The 19,606-nt window shown below is 45.6% G+C and overlaps 1 protein-coding gene across 1 annotated transcript in view; it reads right to left on the bottom strand.

The window, feature by feature from the left end:
* LOC141112601 (fatty acyl-CoA hydrolase precursor, medium chain-like) overlaps positions 1-15,756 on the bottom strand; it is a 78,411-nt gene extending 62,655 nt beyond the window's left edge. Inside the window, exons 1-2 of the mRNA XM_073605555.1 lie at positions 15,637-15,756; positions 4,333-4,537 (exon numbers count right to left, since the gene is read on the bottom strand). Of these exons, the coding sequence (XP_073461656.1) occupies positions 4,333-4,537; positions 15,637-15,688 (257 nt within the window). The 5' untranslated portion in view covers positions 15,689-15,756. The remainder of the gene's footprint in view (positions 1-4,332; positions 4,538-15,636) is intronic.
* Between the last annotated feature and the right edge of the window lie 3,850 nt (positions 15,757-19,606).

The following is a 19,606-nucleotide window of genomic DNA, read 5'->3' as shown; positions in this document are numbered from 1 at the left end:
GCCCAAAGGGTGGTGCAGTGGCTATTAAACTTCCGTTTTATAGCGCCGTCGTACGCGTTGTTTGTCACCGCGTTCTTGACGGTCGGAATGTGACCGTGTGTATGCAAGACAGCTTCAGCAGAATTCTGTCGGAATTCCGTTGGAAAAACCTTCAGCGTTTATTCCGACGGGTAAACCAGTCGTGTGTACAGGGCATAACAGGTTTTCTCCTAAGATTGTCCTGTATTTGGATCTATCCATCTTCCTATCAACTCTGACCAGCTTCCCTGTCCTGTTTTTTTTTTTTTTCGTTTTTCGGGTCATTCGTTATGATCGCAATTCGTAAATTCGATAATTTGATAATTTGGAAATTCGACAATTCGAAATTCGAAAATCCCAAAGCCCGAAAATGTGAAAAACTGAAATAATAACTAACTAATAATAACTTAATTATTACTAACTATTAAATTATAGGTATTGGAATTTCCTTTCAAATTTGGCTGTTAGTGAACGTAACGAATACAAATTTATCCGAAGTTACAAATTATGCGAAATAAGGAATGCTGTATCTAAACAAATGGAATGGAACAAATTAATAATTAATAATAATAATAAAAAGCTTTTATTACTATTATTTATTATTATTATTTTGTTACGTTTCATTTGTATAGATACGGCATTCGTTATTTCGGATAATTCGTAACTTCGGATAAATTTGTATTGTTACGTTTACTAACAGCCAAATTTGAAAGGAACTTCCAATACCTATTATTTAATAGTTATAGTTAAGATGTTATTATTATGAGCATCGATACCTATTTCTGGGGCGTGTGATCAGTGTAACCCTGGTGGAGTGGATCAGTCTATGTAGGATGATCGTTGACCCTGCCATTTGATTATTCACTGTGCATATCCCTTTCACTGAGGGTAAGAGTCAGTATTTTTGGATGTTGGTGATGGCTGTTCTGTTCAGTATATCAGGATTCACCTCAAGAATTTCTTGGCTTATTATGAACTTTTAATTATTGACAGACTATATTTAAATAAGCGCTGCACCTATTCACTCTTCAGTTATTATTTCAGATTTTTGAATTTTCGGGTTTTTGGATTTTCGAATTTCCAAATTTTAAAATTTTCAGATTTCCGAATTTTCGAATATTCAAATTTGCAAATATTCAAAAAAACTTTGTTAAACTGGCTTTTGTTAATTTGGATATTTCTGAATTAACTAATTTGTCAGAATTCTTTAAAAAATGAATTTGGAATGAAACGAATTTACAATGTCTAGTTCCCACAACATGATGCTGCCACCACCATGTTTCACGGTGGGGATGGTGTGTTCAGGGTGATGTGCAGTGTTAGTTTTCTGCCACACATAGAGTTTTGTTTTTAGGCCAGAAAGTTCAATTTTGGTCTCATCTGACCAGAGCACCTTCTTCCACATGGCTTCTTGCAAACTGCAAACAGGACTTTGCCCGCATGTCCCCAAGGACATGCGGGCGCCGAGCTATGGGAATCCGGAGCTGTCTGCCTCACAATTCTTTCTCATCCTCCCTCCCCGAACATCGCTGGGAGATAAGGAGACACAGCAATAACAGCAGAGATACCAGGGGAAGAAGTAAGAGGTTAGAGTAGCGGCGCCTCTCTCAGTCCAGTGCTGTGCTGGGTGTCACCCTCTGGCGGGGGTCACCCAGGTGCAGCCTGCACCCCCCATTCCCCCCTAGCGATGCCACAGTTGGTAGCTTTGCAGTTGTGCAATACTCGTTCCATTTATGGATGATGGATTGAAAATTGCTCCATGAGACGATCAAAGCTTAGTTATTTTTTTATAACCTAACCCTGCTTTAAACTTCTCTGCAACTTTATCCCTGACCTGTCTGGTTTGTTCCTTGGCCTTCAAGCTGCTGTTTGTTCACTATGGTTCCCAACAAACCTCTGAGGCCTTCACAGAACAGCTGTATTTATACTGAGATTAAATTCCACACAGGTGGACTCTATTTACTAATTAGGTGACTTCTAAAAGCAATTGTTTCCACTAGATTTTAGTTTGGGGTATCAGAGTAAAGGGGGCTGAATACAAATGCACGCCACACTTTTCAGATAATTATTTGTAAAAAAATGTGAAAGGCATTTATCATTTTTCTTCCACTTCACAATTATGTGCCACTTTGTGTTGGTCTATCATATAAAATCCCAATAAAGTACATTTACGTTTTTGGTTGTAATTTGACAAAACATGGAAAATTTCAAGGGGTATGAATATTTTTTCAAGGCACTGTATTTGTTCTGGTTATACTTCTTCTTCCTGTTTGTCTAAACAAGAGTTTGTGTTTCTTGTTCAACCAATCAGATTAATTTCATATTTCCACTGCAGTATGAGGAAATCATAGGGATTACAGTCAGGTACGTAAATATTGGGACATCGACACAATTCTAATCTTTTTCGCTCTATACACCACCACAATGGATTTGAAATGAGACAAACAAGATGTGCTTTAACTGCAGACTTTCAGCTTTAATTTGAGGGTATTTACATCCAAATCAGGGACAATTGGCTGCTCAGCTGTTCCATGGCCAGGTGTGTGTTATTCCCTCATTATCCCATTTACAAGTAGCAGATAAAAGGTCCAGAGTTCATTTCAAGTGTGCTTTTTGCATTTGGAATCTGTTGCTGTCAACTCTCAATATGAGATCCAAAGAGCTGTCACTATCACTATGAAGCAAGTCATCATTAGGCTGAAAAAAAAACAAACCCATCAGAGAGATAGCAAAAACATTAGGTGTGGCCAAATCAACTGTTTGGAACATCTTTAAAAAGAAAGAAAACACCCTTCACAACAGTTGGCTAGAATAAAAACACTCTCCAGGAGGTAGGTATTTGTGTGTCAAAGTCAACAATCAAGAGAAGACTTCACCAGAGTGAATACAGAGGGTTCCCCACAAGATGTAAACCATTGGTGAGCCTGAAAAACAGGAAGGCCAGATTAGAGTTTGCCAAACAACATCTAAAAAAGCCTTCACAGTTCTGGAACAACATCCTATGGACAGATGAGACCAAGATCAACTTGTACCAGAGTGATGGGAAGAGAAGAGTATGGAGGAGGAAAGGAACTGCTCATGATCCAAAGCATACCACCTCATCGGTGAAGCATGGTGGTGGTAGTGTCATGGCGTGGGCATGTATGGCTGCCAATGGAACGGTTCTCTTGTATTTATTGATGATGTGACTGCTGACAAAAGCAGCAGGATGAATTCTGAAGTGTTTTGGGCAATATTATCTGCTCATATTCAGCAAAATGCTTCAGAACGCATTGGACGGCGCTTCACAGTGCAGATGGACAATGACCTGAAGCATACTGCCAAAGCAACCAAAGTCTTTTTTAAGGGAAAGAAGTGGAATGTTATGCAATGGCCAAGTCAATCACCTGACCTGAATCCAATTGAGCATGCATTTCACTTGCTGAAGACAAAACTGAAGGGAAAATGCCCCAAGAACAAGCAGGAACTGAAGACAGTTGCAGTAGAGGCCGAGCAGAGTATCACCAGGGATGAAACCCAGCGTCTGGTGATGTCTATGCGTTCCAGACTTCAGGCTGTAATTGGCTGCAAAGGATTTGCAACCAAGTATTAAAAAGTGAAAGTTTGATGGATGATTGTTAATCTGTCCCAATACTTTTGGTCCCTTAAAAAGTGGGAGGAACATATACAAATTGTTGTAATTTCTACACCGTTCACCTGATTTGGATGTAAATACCCTCAAATTGAAGCTGAAAGTCTGCAGTTAATGCACATCTTGTTCGTTTCATTTCAAATCCATTGTGGTGGTGTATAGAGCCAAACAGATTAGAATTGTGTCAATGTCCCAATATTTATGGACCTAACTGTATCTGATTGGCTGCTCTGGGTAATAAGAAATGTTTTTTCATCAATGTTCTTTCTGAGTATATTCTATTTCTATATCCTCTGGAGTTTGTAGTCAGTTTTTAGTAAATGGTGGTCAGCTACCTTCTGTCCTCACAGAGAGCTCAGAATTGTATTGCTCTTCTCCTCATCTGGCATTTAAAAACCTTAGAAAAGAGGTATCACTCCTGCTGCATTCTCAGTAATGTAGAATAAATAGCCAGTCCAGAGATGAATAAGAGAGACCACATCAAAGGCCCGGGGCAGGTGGGTGGAGCTGGGACCCCAAGCGCGGGGATCGGACTTCCAGAGTTGGTGTAGGGATTTGGTGGCTGACTCAACCGGCATCCACCCAAAACTAAAACATCTGTTTTTGGCAGATTGATCTGAATCCTTTTAGAGCATGGGGCAGAATACATGAAGAAGCACAGATGGTGAATTCCTGACACTTACATAGGAGGATATTGGGAGGCGTCTCGGATGGATTCCCAGGGCTTGGGTAATTCTGGATTCGCAAATCTCAGTGGACCAACTGGAGGCTTTGCGAAGGGGATCCCATAAAAAGCATCTGCAGTTCTTGGAGTTTCCTTTACTGGCTCGATGACCCCCCGGAGCTTCCCGTACTTTGTGTCCACCAATGGCCTTTCCTCTGCTTGGTCTGAAATCAGAGAAAACGCAGAGAGATTGCATACTGTCCACCCTGGTGATTCCATTTCAAGTCTACATTAAATAGTGTGTCAGTGTACCCTTCCAAGTATTTATTACCTTTCACATATACCACAGTATTCTCCCTGTCAAGTTCCTTATTTTTTCTCTCTAGAAGGATGGAGCCATCTTTGTTCAGACATCACCCAGGGTCACCATCTACTTTCTGGACTGAGATGTTGGCTCAGAGATGGCACAGTCATATATATCCTGGTCCCTTTACAGTTCTTGGCTGTCTTCACTAATGTCTGACATATCAGCTTCTGCTGCAGACTCTCACCTTGCTAATAAGTTATGATGTACAGTCTGATCACTGGGGTAGGGGAGACTGGGGAAATGCTTCCTCCTACCTGCAGCAAACTAATGACATCATCACAGCCTAGGCAAAGTCACTGACTGGAGCTCAAAGATGGCTTTTTGCTTTTTAATGATAAAATGTGGAGATTTCTGAGAAATTATACATTTCCGTAAATTGTGATTGGTCAGGAATTTATTCATATAGAATATTCATAGTGTTATTTTTTACCAATAGATGTTCAGTATATATAATGCTAGAGAGGACTGTCAGAGACTGGGGACATACAACAGGTTACGTTGGAGATTGCGGACATGTTGCATGATAATAATATAGGTCACTTATATCCCTTTAAAATCAATACCCCCACTCAGGGGCGTAGATAAGGGAGAGGGTCAGGGGTGTTCAAACCCCCCAGGGCCAAAATAAAATGCATGGTGTCCCTGCTCTGCAGGCGCACATGGCACCAGCGACAGGCAGCACTGCAGTCAGTGGCACACAAAGTGTAATAATGCCGCTGCAGTAAGTGTAATAGATCATTAGGAATACCCGCACGCATGTTGTGGTACACTGCCAAGCCGGTCTATCGGGCTCAGGCTGAAGGCTGACAGATCTATCACCAGGCAGCACAGTGGGAGCCGGCGGGGCATGTAGTCCTGCTCACCATGTATTCCCGTTGGCTTGCAGTGCCAATCCCACCTTGGGCTTGGGAGAGGAGCTTTGCCTGGGCCCTGGAGCTCAGAGTGCTTATAAAGTGCTATGTAGCCGCCGGCCCCCCACATGGATGAACTGCTGCTGTCCTGTCCAGATATGTCCCTCTTTCTCTCTGGCCTAGTCTCAGAGAGTGTCCTCCGACTTACCACTGCTCAGACTGCTGTGCTGCTGCTGTTCATAGTCATACTAGGTAATCGTGAGTCAGTGAGAGACTGTCTGTGATTTTGTGTTGCAACTGACAAAGTATGTGATTGATGCTGGTTGGGCTAAATTTTGCATTGCTTGTGTTGCTGACAGTTGACTGAGGCTAATCCGAGTTTTCTATTGCTTGTGTTACTGACTAAGGATAAGCTCCAGCGTGTTTGCATGCTGCACGTGCCGAGCCCACCAGGAAGTCGGCAATGCGCTGCGCTAATCACAGGCAGTGAGACATTTCCCGATCTCTGCCGCCGCACATCGAGAAATGTCTCACTGCCTGTGATTAGCGCTGTGCAGTGCCGAGTTCCTGGCAGGCTCAGCACGTGCAGCATGCGAACACGCCGGAGCTCATCCTTATTACTGACAGTCCAGCTTGGCACTTGCAAGCTTGTTGTGGTGCTCACCGGCTTACTGATTCATCAGTTGGCACCACAACATGTCTGCCAATGCCAGAGCCAGGCTGAACTTTCTGCTTCCCTCAGTGGCATGCCTTGGCCCTGTTTTACGCCTGGTTCATACATAAGTGGTACAGGAAACGCTGTGCTCCCTGTGCGTTTGCGCCCCGCATTGCAATCACACTGTGTTTTTGATCTGCTGCAGGTGTCAATTCAAAGTTGATAACTCCCCAAAAGAAGGTCACAAACGTAGTGTTTGTCTGAACCAGATTGCATGGTTGGTTTTAAAAAAAAAAGGGGCCTGCACTTTGGTGCGATGTGGTGCGATTCAGCCCATTCAAAATGGACTCAAATCACACCACACAGAGTCGCATGTGAATTGCACAGGAATGCGGTCCAGTTCCTGTGCGATTTACATGCAAACTACAGTGTGAAACCAGGCTTACTGCGTTGATTGCGTTGCAAACAAGGCCCATTCATTTTGAATGGGCTCAAATCGCACCAAAGTCAAGCATGCACCAATTTTGGAACCGCACTGCAACCGGTTTGCATGGTCGTTTTGTGAATGCGATCTGGTGCAGGCAAACACACTGTTTTGCAACCTTAGCTTGGGGTGTCGTTAAAGTGGTTGTAAACCCTTTACAACCACTTTTTGCTACAGGTAAGCCTATAATTAGGCTTACCTGTAGCTACCGTGGATATCTTCTAAACCTGCACAGTTTAGGAGATATCCCCTGTATCAACATTAGGGATGAGCCGAACACCCCCCGGTTCGGTTCATACCAGAACCTGTGAACGGACCGAAAGTTTTTGCGAACTTTAGAACCCCATTAAAGTCTATGGGACTCGAATGTTCGAAATCAAAAGTGCTAATTTTAAAGGCTAATATGCAAGTTATTGTCCTAAAAATGGTTTGGGGACCCGGGTCCTGCCCCAGGGGACATGTATCAATGCAAAAAAAAGTTTTAAAAACTGACGTTTTTTCGGGAGCAGTGATTTTAATGATGCTTAAAGTGAAAAAAAAGTGAAATATTCCTTTAAATATCGTACCTGAGGGGTGTCTATAGTATGCCTGTAAAGTGGCGCGTGTTTCCTGTGCTTAGAACAGTCCCTGCACAAAATGACATTTTTAAAGGAATAAAAGTCATTTAAAACTGCTTGCGGCTTTAATGTAATGTCGGGTCCCGGCAATATGGATGAAAATCAGTGAGACAAACGACATGGGTACCCCCCCCAGTCCATTACCAGGCCCTTTGGGTTTTGTATGGATATTAAGGGGAACTCTGCGCCCAAATTAAAAAAAGGGAAGGCGTGGGGCCCCCAGGCCCTATATACTCTGAACAGCAGTATACAGGCGGTGCAAACAAGATAGGGACTGTAGGTTTGTTATTAAGTAGAATCTGTTTGTAATTTTGAACTGGTACATTTTTAAAGTGTAGCTCCAGCCAAAAAATCTATTTTTAAGCTTTTTGGAAAACATAGGGAAGGGTTATCACCCCTGTAACATTTGTGTCATGGTTATGCAATAGAGTTTTGTCTGTCAGCTTACCTGTCTCCATGTGTTCATCTCTAGAGACCAGCTGACTCTCACCTGACTGCTTTTATAATCTCTCCTCTAGCATGGCTCCACCCCAACTCCTATCAGAGAACTCTATATTAACCTCTGCCCTGCAGGCCAGCCCTGCTGATCAACCTTTGTGTGTTTTGACTTCCTGTTTCCTGCCTGCCGTGTGCTCTAGGTTTGTTTCTGTTACCAACCATGGCGTGTCCGCAACTATTCCTGTCTGCTCGTGACCTTGACCTTTGGCGTGTCCCCGACTATCCCTGTTTGTCTGTGACCCTGAACCTTGGCATGAACTCTGTTGTCCTTGTCTGCTTGTGGCCCCAACCTTGGCTTATTCCCTTACTATCCCTATCCTCCTGTTGCCTACTGTGGGTGTGAGCTGGGGGACCCTGAGGGTCGCGACCTGGAGCCAGTTGCAGCCCAGTCCATCCTCACCACTAGAGGCTCTGGTGAATACCTGCTGGCTCTTAGACTCCGCACCTTAGGGAATCTCTAACCCCGGTGGGATCCGTGTTGGTGTTCCAGCGGCCCTGCCTTCCTTACCACCCTGACTCCCATCCGCAGCAGTCAGCCATAGGGTCCACTACCTTGCGGTGCACTCCTGATCCCAACGGTGTGCATCTGTCACCTAGCCTCACAATTTGTTTTTCTGTCTGTTCACCTCTTCAAAAGATTTTACCTCACTTTCTGTCCCAATGACAAATGTTTTCTGAAAATGTGGGGTTTTTAGTGAAACAAGGATTGGTGATAAAGCATCAATGAAGAGGAGACACGTTTTTCCCATATTAACTCTTATAGGAGAGAATTTTCCTTCCTAGGGGTAGATTTCATCTCACTTCCTGTCGTCTCCTTCCGTTTGCAAGTAGGAGTCGTTTGTAAGTTGGATGTTTGAAAGTAGGGGCCTGCTCTATATACTCTGCAGAAATTGGGGCCTTAGGTGTTAGTGTTGCCACAACACTGTAAGCCCCCACAGTTAGGCCGGCCATACACGGTTCGAATTTCGTAAGAATTTTCTTTTGAAAATCGTATGAAAGAATTTTCTTACGAATTTCGCACCATTAGTGGGCTGCAACAATGGCCGATTTTCGTGCAGCAATCATATTTGAGGAATTGGACATGTTGGAAATTTTTAGAAAAACAAACGATTTTCTAATCAATGATGGGAGAATCGTGTGAGAAATGTAATAAGAAAAGAAAATTTACGGAGAGGAAATAAGATTCCCGGCCACGAAAATTCTTTTCTGTAGCAACATACGGTGAAATTGAAGGCTTGGTCGGCCGAATTTCAAAAATCAATGATTTCATCATCGGATCACAAAAAAACGAACATTCTGATTTTGAAAAGAAAATTCGTTCGAAATTCGACCGTGTATGGCCTGCATGACTCTTGGTGGGTGCAGGAATGGGCCGTGCTGTGAAATATTAGATCAAGAATTGTAATTACATGCCATTGTTGAACAGTGGTAGAAATATTGGGCCTTTGGTGGTGGTGTTGCCACAACACTGTAAGCCCTCATAGTTACTCTTGGTGGGTGCAGGAATGGGCCCTGCTGTGAAATATTAGATCAAGAATTGTAATTACATGTCCCTGTTGAACAGGGGCAGAAAAATTGGGCCTTAGGCACTGGTGCCACAACACTGCAACCCCCCACAGATGCTATAGTTGGAGCGCAGGAATGAGCCCTGCTGCAAAGTATTGCATCAAAAATTGAAATTATACGCCCCTGTTAAACAGGTGCTGAAAAATTGGGCCTTGGGCACTGGTGCTGGTGCCACAACACTGCAACCCCTCACAGATACTATAGTTGGAGCGCAGGAATGAGCCCTGCTGCAAAGTATTGCTTTAAAAATTGTAATTACACACCCCTGTTAAACAGGGGCTGAAAAATTGGGCCTTGGCCACTGGTGGCGGTGCCCAGAACCAAAAATTTTCTTACACGCTATCAGCATGAAAATTGAGGAGGAAGAGGATTGTCACTCAGCATAACAGGATAGTCACTCAGCATCAGCATAGGCAGTCTTGAAGGGATCTCACATTAAAAAATAAATAAATCGGTTACATCAGCATCAGGTGCTTGATAGCTGGTGATCCAAGACTGATTCATTTTTATGAAAGGTCAGCCGATCGATCGATTTGGTGGACAGGCGCACCCTGTGATCGGTTACAAAGCCTCCAGCAGCACTGAATGTGCGTTCCGAAAGAATGCTGGATGCAGGACAGGCCAGTAGCTCAATTGCATACTGTGCAAGCTCTGGCCAGTGATCCATCCTCAAAACCCAGTAACCCAGAGGATTTTCGGTGGGAAATGTGTCCAAGTCTGATCTTGCCCCTAGGTAAACCTGCACCATGTGAATCAGACGCTGGCGATGGTTGCTGGAACCGATCAGACCTTGTCTGAACGCATCGGTCAGATGGCCACCTTCTCCACCGCTCCTTCTGTGACTGACTGAAGCCTCAGCAACACGTTGTCCAGGAGGACCAGGAAATTGTAACCTCCCAGGCTCTGGAAACGCGTTGCGCAATCCTTTCTGCAAGGCCTCCCGAAGATATGTTTCATCCTCTGCTCCCTCTGCGATGGCAAGATAAGGTCTGCAACCTTACCCTTGTAACGTGGATCAAGGAGGGTTGCCAGCCAGTAATCATCCCTCCCCTTGATACCATGAATACGAGGATCCTTCCGCAGGCTTTGCAGGATCAGGGAGGCCATGCAGCGTAGGTTTGCTGAGGCATTCGGTCCAGAGTTCTCTGGATTACTAAGGACGACATGATCCGCAGCCACCTCCTCCCAGCCATGTACAAGTCCATGGGATTCTTTGGACTGTAAATGATCCCTTGAAGACTGCTGCTGATGCTGAGTGCCAGGCTCCACCTCCATGCTGACACAATCCTCCTCCTCCTCCTCGTCCTCTTCCCATGTGATCAGCGGGCACGCAGGAACACTGTCTGGATAAAGGGGGCCTTGAGAGGTAAGGAAGTCCTCCTCTTCCTCCCTCTGTTCTACCTCAAGTGCCCTGTCCATTATTCCATGCAGCGTGTGCTCCAACAGGTGGACAAGAGGGACTGTGTCACTGATGCATGCACTGTCACTGCTCACCATTCTTGTGGCCTCCACAAATGGTGACAGGACAGTGCATGCATCCCTGATCATAGCCCACTGGCGTGGGGAAACAAACCAAGGTCCCCTGACCCTGTCCTGGTGCCATAGTCGCATAGGTACTCATTGATGGCCCTCTGCTGCGTGTGCAGCGGCTGCAGCATGGCCAACGTTGAGTTCCACCTGGTAGGCATGTCAAAGATTAGGCGGTTCTTGGGCAGTTAAATTCCTTTTGGAGGTCAGCCAGCCGAGCATTGGCATTATATGACCTGCGGAAATGCACACAGACTTTCCTGGCCTGCCTCAGGACATCCTGTAAGCCCGGGTACCTGCCCAAGAACCGCTGCACCACCAAGTTAAGGATGTGAGCCAAACAGGGCACATGGGTCAGTTGTTCTTGTCGGAGGGCGGAGAGGAGGTTGGTGCCATTGTCGCAAACCACCATACCTGGCTTAAGCTGGCGTGGCATCAACCACCTGTGAACCTGCCCCTGCAGAGCTGACAGAATCTCTGCCCCAGTGCGGCTCCTGTCCCCCAAGCACACCAGCTCAAGCACCGCATGGCATCTTTTTGCCTGCGTGCTTGCCTAGCCCCTTGAACGCCTATGGAGCACCGCTGGTTCCAAGGACAAATCAGCACAGGAAGAGGCCATGGAGGAAGAAGAAGGAGGAGGAGGGGGTGGAGGAGAGAGGTGTGGCAGAATTACCACTTGTAGAATTTTGGAGGCTGGCTGAGCCTGGGTGAGAGAGGATGAGGAGGATGAGGACGGCTTGATCATCCACTCTACCAAGTCTTACTCGTGTTGCGGCTCAACACGGCCAGCTGCCGAAAAAAGAACAAGCGTGTCCCACGGCCACGTGCTGATGAGGATGCACCGTCTCCACGACCAGCACTGTTGCCTCTAGTCACAGAGCCTGCTTGCCCTCTTTTATTGGCTTGTGACTGTCTGCCTCTCCTTGTTGGCCTTCCAGACATACTAATGGCCTGCAGTGAGAAGTAGCTGCACAAAGCTGGGATGTATATGTATGTATGTGTATATATATATATATATATATATATATATATATATATATATATATATATATACACTGATACTGCAGCTAGCAGAATCAACTGCCTGCCTGTAGTATTATTAGTATGAGAACACCAGCAATTGTCTTCAGGTAGCTTTAGGTGCACACTGTGCAGAGGACACAGTACACTAACTGTAAATACTGCAGTTGCCTGCCTGTGGTACTAATAGAATCAGAAGAACACCACCAATTTTCTTCAGGTAGCTTTAGGTGCACACTGTGCAGAGGACACAATGCACTAACTGTAAATACTGCAGCTACCTGCCTGTGGTATTAATAGGATCAGAACAACAGCAATTGTCTTCAGGTAGCTTTAGGTGCACACTGTGCAGAGGACGCACTACACTAACTGTAAATACTGCAGCTGCCTGCCTGTGGTACTAATAGGATCAGAACAACAGCAATTGTCTTCAGGTAGCTTTAGGTGCACACTGTGCAGAGGACGCACTACACTAACTGTAAATACTGCAGCTGCCTGCCTGTGGTATTAATAGGATCAGAACAACAGCAATTGTCTTCAGGTAGCTTTAGGTGCACACTGTGCAGAGGACGCACTACACTAACTGTAAATACTGCAGCTGCCTGCCTGTGATAATAATAGGATCAGAAGAACACCAGCAATTTTCTTCAGGTAGCTTTAGGTGTACACTGTGCAGAGGACACAGTACACTAACTGTAAATACTGTAGCTGCCTGCCTGTGGTACTAATAGGATCAGAAGAACACCAGCAATTTTCTTCAGGTAGCTGTAAATACTGTAAAAACACCTGCCTGCCTGTCAGTAGGAAGAGAATAACAGGAACGGATCTAGCTAAACGAATTACAGTATATATATATATATATATATATATATATATATATATATATACACACACAACAACTAGGATGCATATATATACACAATACGCTGTAAGTGCAGCTAACTGACTCGCCTGCCTACTCTATCTAAATTAAATCAAATGACAGTCTCTCTGTCTATTTCTCCGCCGCCGCAACACACTACACAAGGCCGCCACGCAGGCAGCCTTATATAGTGTGGGGCGTGTACTAAACCCCCTGAGCCATAATTGGCCAAAGCCACCGTCAGCTCTCTGTACAGACGGCTCTCTGTACAGACGGCGCTGTGATTGGCCAAGCATGCGGGTCATAGTGCATGCTTGGCCAATCATCAGCCAGCAATGCACTGCGATGCCGCAGTGAATTATGGGCCATGACGCGCCACTCGATTTGGCGTGAACGGCCCATAACGTTCGCAATTCGATGAACGGTTGAGCAGGCGATGTTCGAGTTGAACGTGGGTTCAACTCGAACTCGAAGCTCATCCCTAATTAGCATGTGCCAATGATAGCACTAACACCCAATGCTATATACTGGCCTAGGCAGACAAGGCCCAGGCCTAGGGCAGCACTTTGCAGGGGGGCAGCACGGATAGAGTCCCCGGGCTTGCGCTGTTAGTGTAGCGCCAATCTTATGGGGCTGACTGAGAGGCAATTTAGTCTAGCGCCCCCATAAAGTGGCCGCACTGCTTCTTGTATGCGGGCGGCTGGCATTCCGCAACTGTGGTGGGGGGGCGCCACTTTTTTTTTTTTGGGGGGGGGTTTACAATCACTTTAAGATAGCACTGACACCCAACACTATATACTGGCCTAGGCAGACAAGGCCCAGGCCTAGGGCAGCACTTTGCAGGGGGGCAGCACAGAAAGAATCCCCGGGCTTGCGCTGTTAGTGTAGCGTCCTGGAACCAGGGATATAGAGTTTCTTATAATTATTATCTATTGAGAGAACTTCAATCCTGCAGATAAGTCCTTCTGTAAATCTATTGAGAGATAACTTCAATCCTGCAGATAAGTCCTTCTGTAAACTGGATTCCTGACAAGTAAAAGATATTAGCATTTATTAAAGCCCAGCTGTAGCAAAATCATTTCTATTTAGTGTCTGTGTCTTTCTGTCCCAGTGATAAACTCTCCCATCATTCATGTCCTGGTGTCACAGAGACAGGAAGTGAGGTGAACCTTACCTGGGGCATTTCAAGAAATCAGTTGGTTTTTCCAAAATAAAACATAATAATAAAATTAATTTAACCTGTAGTGAAGACAAACATTCTATAACATTCTATAACAGTGATGCCCAAACTACAGTCCTTCACTCTCCTTTAACTGGCCCATGCACCAACGGTGGGGCACTATTCCTTATACTGACACCAATGATCCAATGATGAGGCACTATTCCTCCCACTGACACCAATGATGGGGCACTATTCCACCTACTGACACCAATGATGGGGCACTATTCTTCCCATTGAAACCAATGATGGGGCACTATTCCTCCTACTGACACCAACGATGGGGCATTATTCTTCCCATTGAAACCAACGATGGGGCACTATTCCTCCCACTGACACCAATGATGGAGCATTATTCTTCTCACTGACACCAGCAATGGGGCACTATTCCTTCCACTGACACCAATGATGGTGCACTATTACTTCCACTGGAACCAATGATGGAGCAAATATTCTTCTCGTTGACACTAGCAATGGGGCACTATTCCTTCCACTGACACCATCGATGGGGCACTATTCCTCCCACTGACACCAATGATGGGGCACTATTCCTCCCACTGACACTGATAGGGCACTATTCCTCCCATTGACACCAATGATGAGGCACTATTCCTCCCACGGACACCAACAATGAGAGCCCTATTCCTCTCAATAACACCAATGGGGGGTCCTTTTTGGATCTTCCTGAAGCTGAGGGTTTCTGAAGCATCCTGGAGTTTAAGCTGTAGGTTTTTGGTTTTCTGTAAAACTGGGGGCCTTTGAAGCTGCTTGGAGTTGAAGCTGAGATTTGCTGGATCTACCTGGACCCAGGTTTTTCTTGATCTACTTGAAGCCGATGGTTTCTGGATCTACCTGGAGCAGAGGGTTTCCAGATCTACATGGAGATGGAGCTGGGAATTTCTGGATCTCCCTGAAGCTGGGGATTTTGAATTTACTTCTAGTCGGAGCTATGTTTTTTTTTAATCTCCCTGGAGCTTGGGGTTTCTGAAGATGCCTGACGTTGGATCTGGGGGGTGTTGGATCTATCTGGAGCTGTGTTTTTCTGGATGTACCTGGAGCTGGGTTTTTTTTGGATTTGTCTGGGGATGGGGGCTTCTGGAGCTGCCTAGAGATGGCGATGGAGCTGGGGGTTTCTGAATCTGCCTGGAACTGAGAGATTCTGTATCTGCCTGGTACTGGGGGTTTCTATATCTGCCTGGAGTTCCATATCTGCCTAGAGCTGTGGATTTCAAGATCTACCTGGAGCTGGGGGTCTTTGGATCTGCCCAGATCTGGGGGTTTCTGGATCTGCCCTGAACTGGGGGTGTCTGGATCTGCCCTGAACTGGGGGTTTCTGGATCTGCCCTGAACTGGGGGTGTTTGGATCTGCCTGGAGTTGCAGGTTTCTGAATCTGTTGGGAGCTGAGGGGTTTCTGGATCTGCCTGGAGTTGGGATTTTTAGGATTTGCTTGGAGTTAGCTGGGGGTTTGTTTAGGATTTGGAACTGCTTGGAAATGGAGATAACTGCTAAAACCACTCTAGAGCTGGAAGTAGCATAGAGCTATTATGCAGCTAATAAAACACTCCAGAAAAAATATAGTAACCAGACTAGGGAGATAACTAATTGTCACTGAAGTATAGAAGACAATCATATACAGTAGGTGACCTGAGATCTCACCTGTCCTGAGGAGGAGCAATGAGGACAGGCAGAGGAGAGTGCACACCTTCATCGTTCCTTCGCTGTTCTTCTACAACCTGCAGTCAGGTATTCTGATATTTGAAATTAGATTATTATAATTGTTGAGTGTCTTGGAGCATTGCTGTTGGCTCCATGACAGGACAGACACACCTCTCTGTACACATAATCTTCACAACCTCACCAGCTCAGCAGATTTACAAGTCTAAAGTTCCATACACTCCTGTATAGGCATCTCATGTTATGTGGAGCAAAGGTACAACATATTATCTACAGTATATGAAACGTGAAACACCACCTGGGACAAAGACCCCAACCAATCCAATTTTCTCCAGGCGACGTCCTGGCCTATGATCACCGCAAAATCTGTTCTCAGCCAATTCGTGCTTTTTCCTTTTTACAAACTGCCAGCTTTCTTAAAGTGGCCACACACACTACAATCTGATTGCACAATCTCCTTTAGATCTACCGTGAACTATGAAGTATATGACCTGCCTGATTGGATACAAACTGAATGGGTTGTTTAGGTGTGTCCTCATATTACCAAAGTTTAATAGCCTACTACACATGAGCTAAATGTCGAGCAACATCAGCCGGTTCAATAAAAACCAGCTGACATTCGGCCTGTGTGTATGGCAGTCGGTCCGACAGAAGCTGGCTTCTGTCAGACGAGCATGCTGGAAATTAAGCAGCCGACCACCGGCTCCTGATCAGCACTCTCAGCCAATGGCTGGCCGGATTATTCTGGCTGGGGGGCCTTCCGCCTGTCAGAACACAATAGCTCAGCAGGGGAGATCGCTGTACTAAAATTGGATAGTTAGTACAGCGACTCTGATCTGAGCTGTCAGGTTTTTTTTTTTTTTCGTTTTACCCAGCGGGTGTGTACTAGGCTTAAGGCTAGGTTCAGATCTTTGTGAGTTAGAAATGCATGCAAAATCATTCGTTTTCCTGACACACAGAGAAAAACGCTGCTCTTTAGCAGATGCATAGTGGGGACATTCATTGTTAATGGCATTCCCACGCATCTGCAAATTTTTGCGCCAAGTCAGGGTCAGGGACTTCCTTTCCGCATTTCTCACGCATAGAAATGAATGGTCTGCCAGACACGTGGAAATGCAACTGAGCTTGGACGCACCTGTAGGTGTGAACTAATTCTAAAGGAGATTGTACAATCAGATTTTATAGTGTATGGCCAGCTTTAGGCCCAGGGGGGAACCTGTGCTGACTTCTCCTTCTGAAAATGCTAGTTCCCTGGCTGTCATGGCAATCCTCTGATTTCCTTTAAAATGCCACTCCACCCAAAACAGGCATGGCATCGTTTGGTGGATTCTGGAAACTAACAATGGGTCTGGAAAAAGGAAAACATAAAGGGCACAGAATAAGGGTGTCACCACTGAAATCCCCAAATGATACAAGAAGCCAGCAGGTGACCCAGTGCAGAAGACTCCACCTGTATTGGAAGCACACAAGCAGTAATTCCTCCCCGCCTCCCCTCAGAATGGATGAAATAAGAGACTGACAAGGCTGCCATGTCTCTAACAGCCAATGAGACTGCAACTAAAGCCCCATACACACTATCAGATTTTCTGCTGATTTTTGTCTTCAGATTTACCAAAACCATGTAGTGCAAGGGCCTGCCTGATTGTATACAAATTGAAACTCCTAAGAACCCCCACAAGCAACAATAGATCTCCCAGCAGCCAGCTTCAGGAGCAGTGGTGGCTAGTGCTCAATATTTTTTTTTTTTTTTTTTTTGGGAGGGGCAAACAAACCTGGCCCCCTCACTTGCACTACCCCCCGGCGCTCGATAGATCGATCGGGAAGGCGGCGATCCATTCACACTACCCCTCGGTGCTTGATTGGCAATCCACTCCAAAGACTCCCTGGCCAATCAGGTCTCAGGACCCACTTCCTGATTGGCCGGGAGGAGAAGCAGGAAGAAACTAGTGAATATTAATTCGCTAATGTCACACAAGTGGGTGGGCTCCCTTCACCCCGAGCCCACCCTTTTTGAAGCCAATGAGCCTCATGCTCTAATCATGTGCTTCAAAAAAAAAAAAAAAACCCACATTGAAATCCATGTGTTCGGCACCCTGCATGGAGATTAGAGGCCAGGCACATGGATTAGGGGGGCGACGCCCCTAATGAGCAGGCCGCCACTGATCAGGTGACCTTTCTCTCAACAGTAGACCCCTCCCAGCAATGATTGCCCCCCCAAGCAACATAAGACTCACAGGCCCCCCCACCAGCAACATAAGAATTCCCCCAGCGACAATAGGTCCCCACCACCAACTATGGATCTCAGCAACAATACTGTAGATCCCCAAGTAGCCACCATCAATAGACCCTTCAGCACACCCCATTATGTGAGGACATACATTTAGTGCTGGAGGTGCTGGAACTGCGTTCCCCCGCATTCCCACTGACAAAAATGTCCAGACAGTAAGGCTGCTTTCACACTGGGGCGGTAGGGGGCGTCGGCGGTAAAACAGCGCTATTTTTAGCGCTGTTTTACCGCGGTATTTGCCCGCTATCGGTGCGGTTTTAACCCCCCGCTGGCGGACGAAAAAAGGTTAAAATCACTCGTACAGCGCGGCTATAGCCGCGGTATTGCCGCAGTATAGCCGCGCTGTCCCACCGCTCCTTCACCGCTCCAAAGATGCGGCTTGCAGGAGATTTTTTCTTCTCCTGCCAGTGCACCGCTTCAGTGTGAAAGACCTCGGGCTTTCACACTGAACAAACAGAGGAGGCTGTTTAGGGGCGGTTTGCAGGCGGTATTTTTAGCGCAATAACGCCTGCAAACCGCCCCAGTGTGAAAGGGGTCTAACACATGAGTCCCTGCCTGCTTCTTCCTCTGTCTGACAACATGTAGATTGCAGGTACACTGGAATACAAAATGTCAGAATTCCCCTTAAACCCCAAAATGCTGATGATAAAAGAAAATCTTCACACTTGAAAGTTTGATTTGTTTGCAAAAATCTTTAAAAATTCATTGAGGATGGTATGAATTTAAATCTTTCCTTTTTTTCCACCGAGGATTTACTGCCTTTAATTGATGCAGTGCATCCACTAAGGAGTCGCAAGTAGAATGGGATTCCTCACCCTGCACAGCAAGGCACACCGAATCTTCACAGGCACACTTAAGTCAAAGAACAGTCCGTGGCCTTGTTTTTTTGGGGGGGGTTTTATTGAGGGTAATAACTTGGATAGGGATGGAAGACTATGGGATGCCCATTAGACTTCAACAACAACTTCAGGGACAACTTTCCTATATACAGTCTCTATATACAGCTCCTCTTCCTCACTCCAGCACACGCTTTTTTGCAGAATTTAGCTGGAACACTGAGAGCACCTGACAGTCACTTAGTCAGGTGAAACAATGTCCCTTTATAGGCAGGAACCCGAGGCCCCTTAGATGTGTAGCAGTGTTTCGGATTCGGCCTGCGGGCCTTGTGTTTGCCACCCGTGCCTTATTGCATAGCATTAGATAGCAAAAATCCCAGCGCTACATATATATATAAATACACACACACACACAAACATACACATTCATCTCTTTACAGGTTTAAAAAAAAAAAGGCATTTTTTTTTTTATTCAGAGCTTGTAAAGCATCTCAATCTGATCGTGGGTGCAATGTAGAACTCCTGTAGACGGTCAGTGCAGCCATCTGCCTGCATTTTGTATGACATCTTTTGCATTTTATTTACCTGTAAAAGCCTCCCAAAAGCCCTGTGACTTCTGCTGGATGCTGCCATCTTTTGCCTTTCTCATTTGTTGCCATTTTTTGTAACTATGAATGCTTATTGGATATATAATGTTTACTAAAGAATTCTTTTGTATTTTTAGACTACCATTAACCACATGCCAACCAGCCGCTGCAGTTGTACTGCGGCAGAATGGCATGGCTGGGCGAAACAACATTATGCCCTGTGGCCACTAGGGGGCGCGTGC

Source organism: Aquarana catesbeiana, linkage group LG11, assembly GCF_042186555.1.
Source record: "Aquarana catesbeiana isolate 2022-GZ linkage group LG11, ASM4218655v1, whole genome shotgun sequence".
NCBI classification, from domain to species: domain Eukaryota; kingdom Metazoa; phylum Chordata; class Amphibia; order Anura; family Ranidae; genus Aquarana; species Aquarana catesbeiana.
This window is presented reverse-complemented; position numbering and strand designations above follow the sequence as displayed.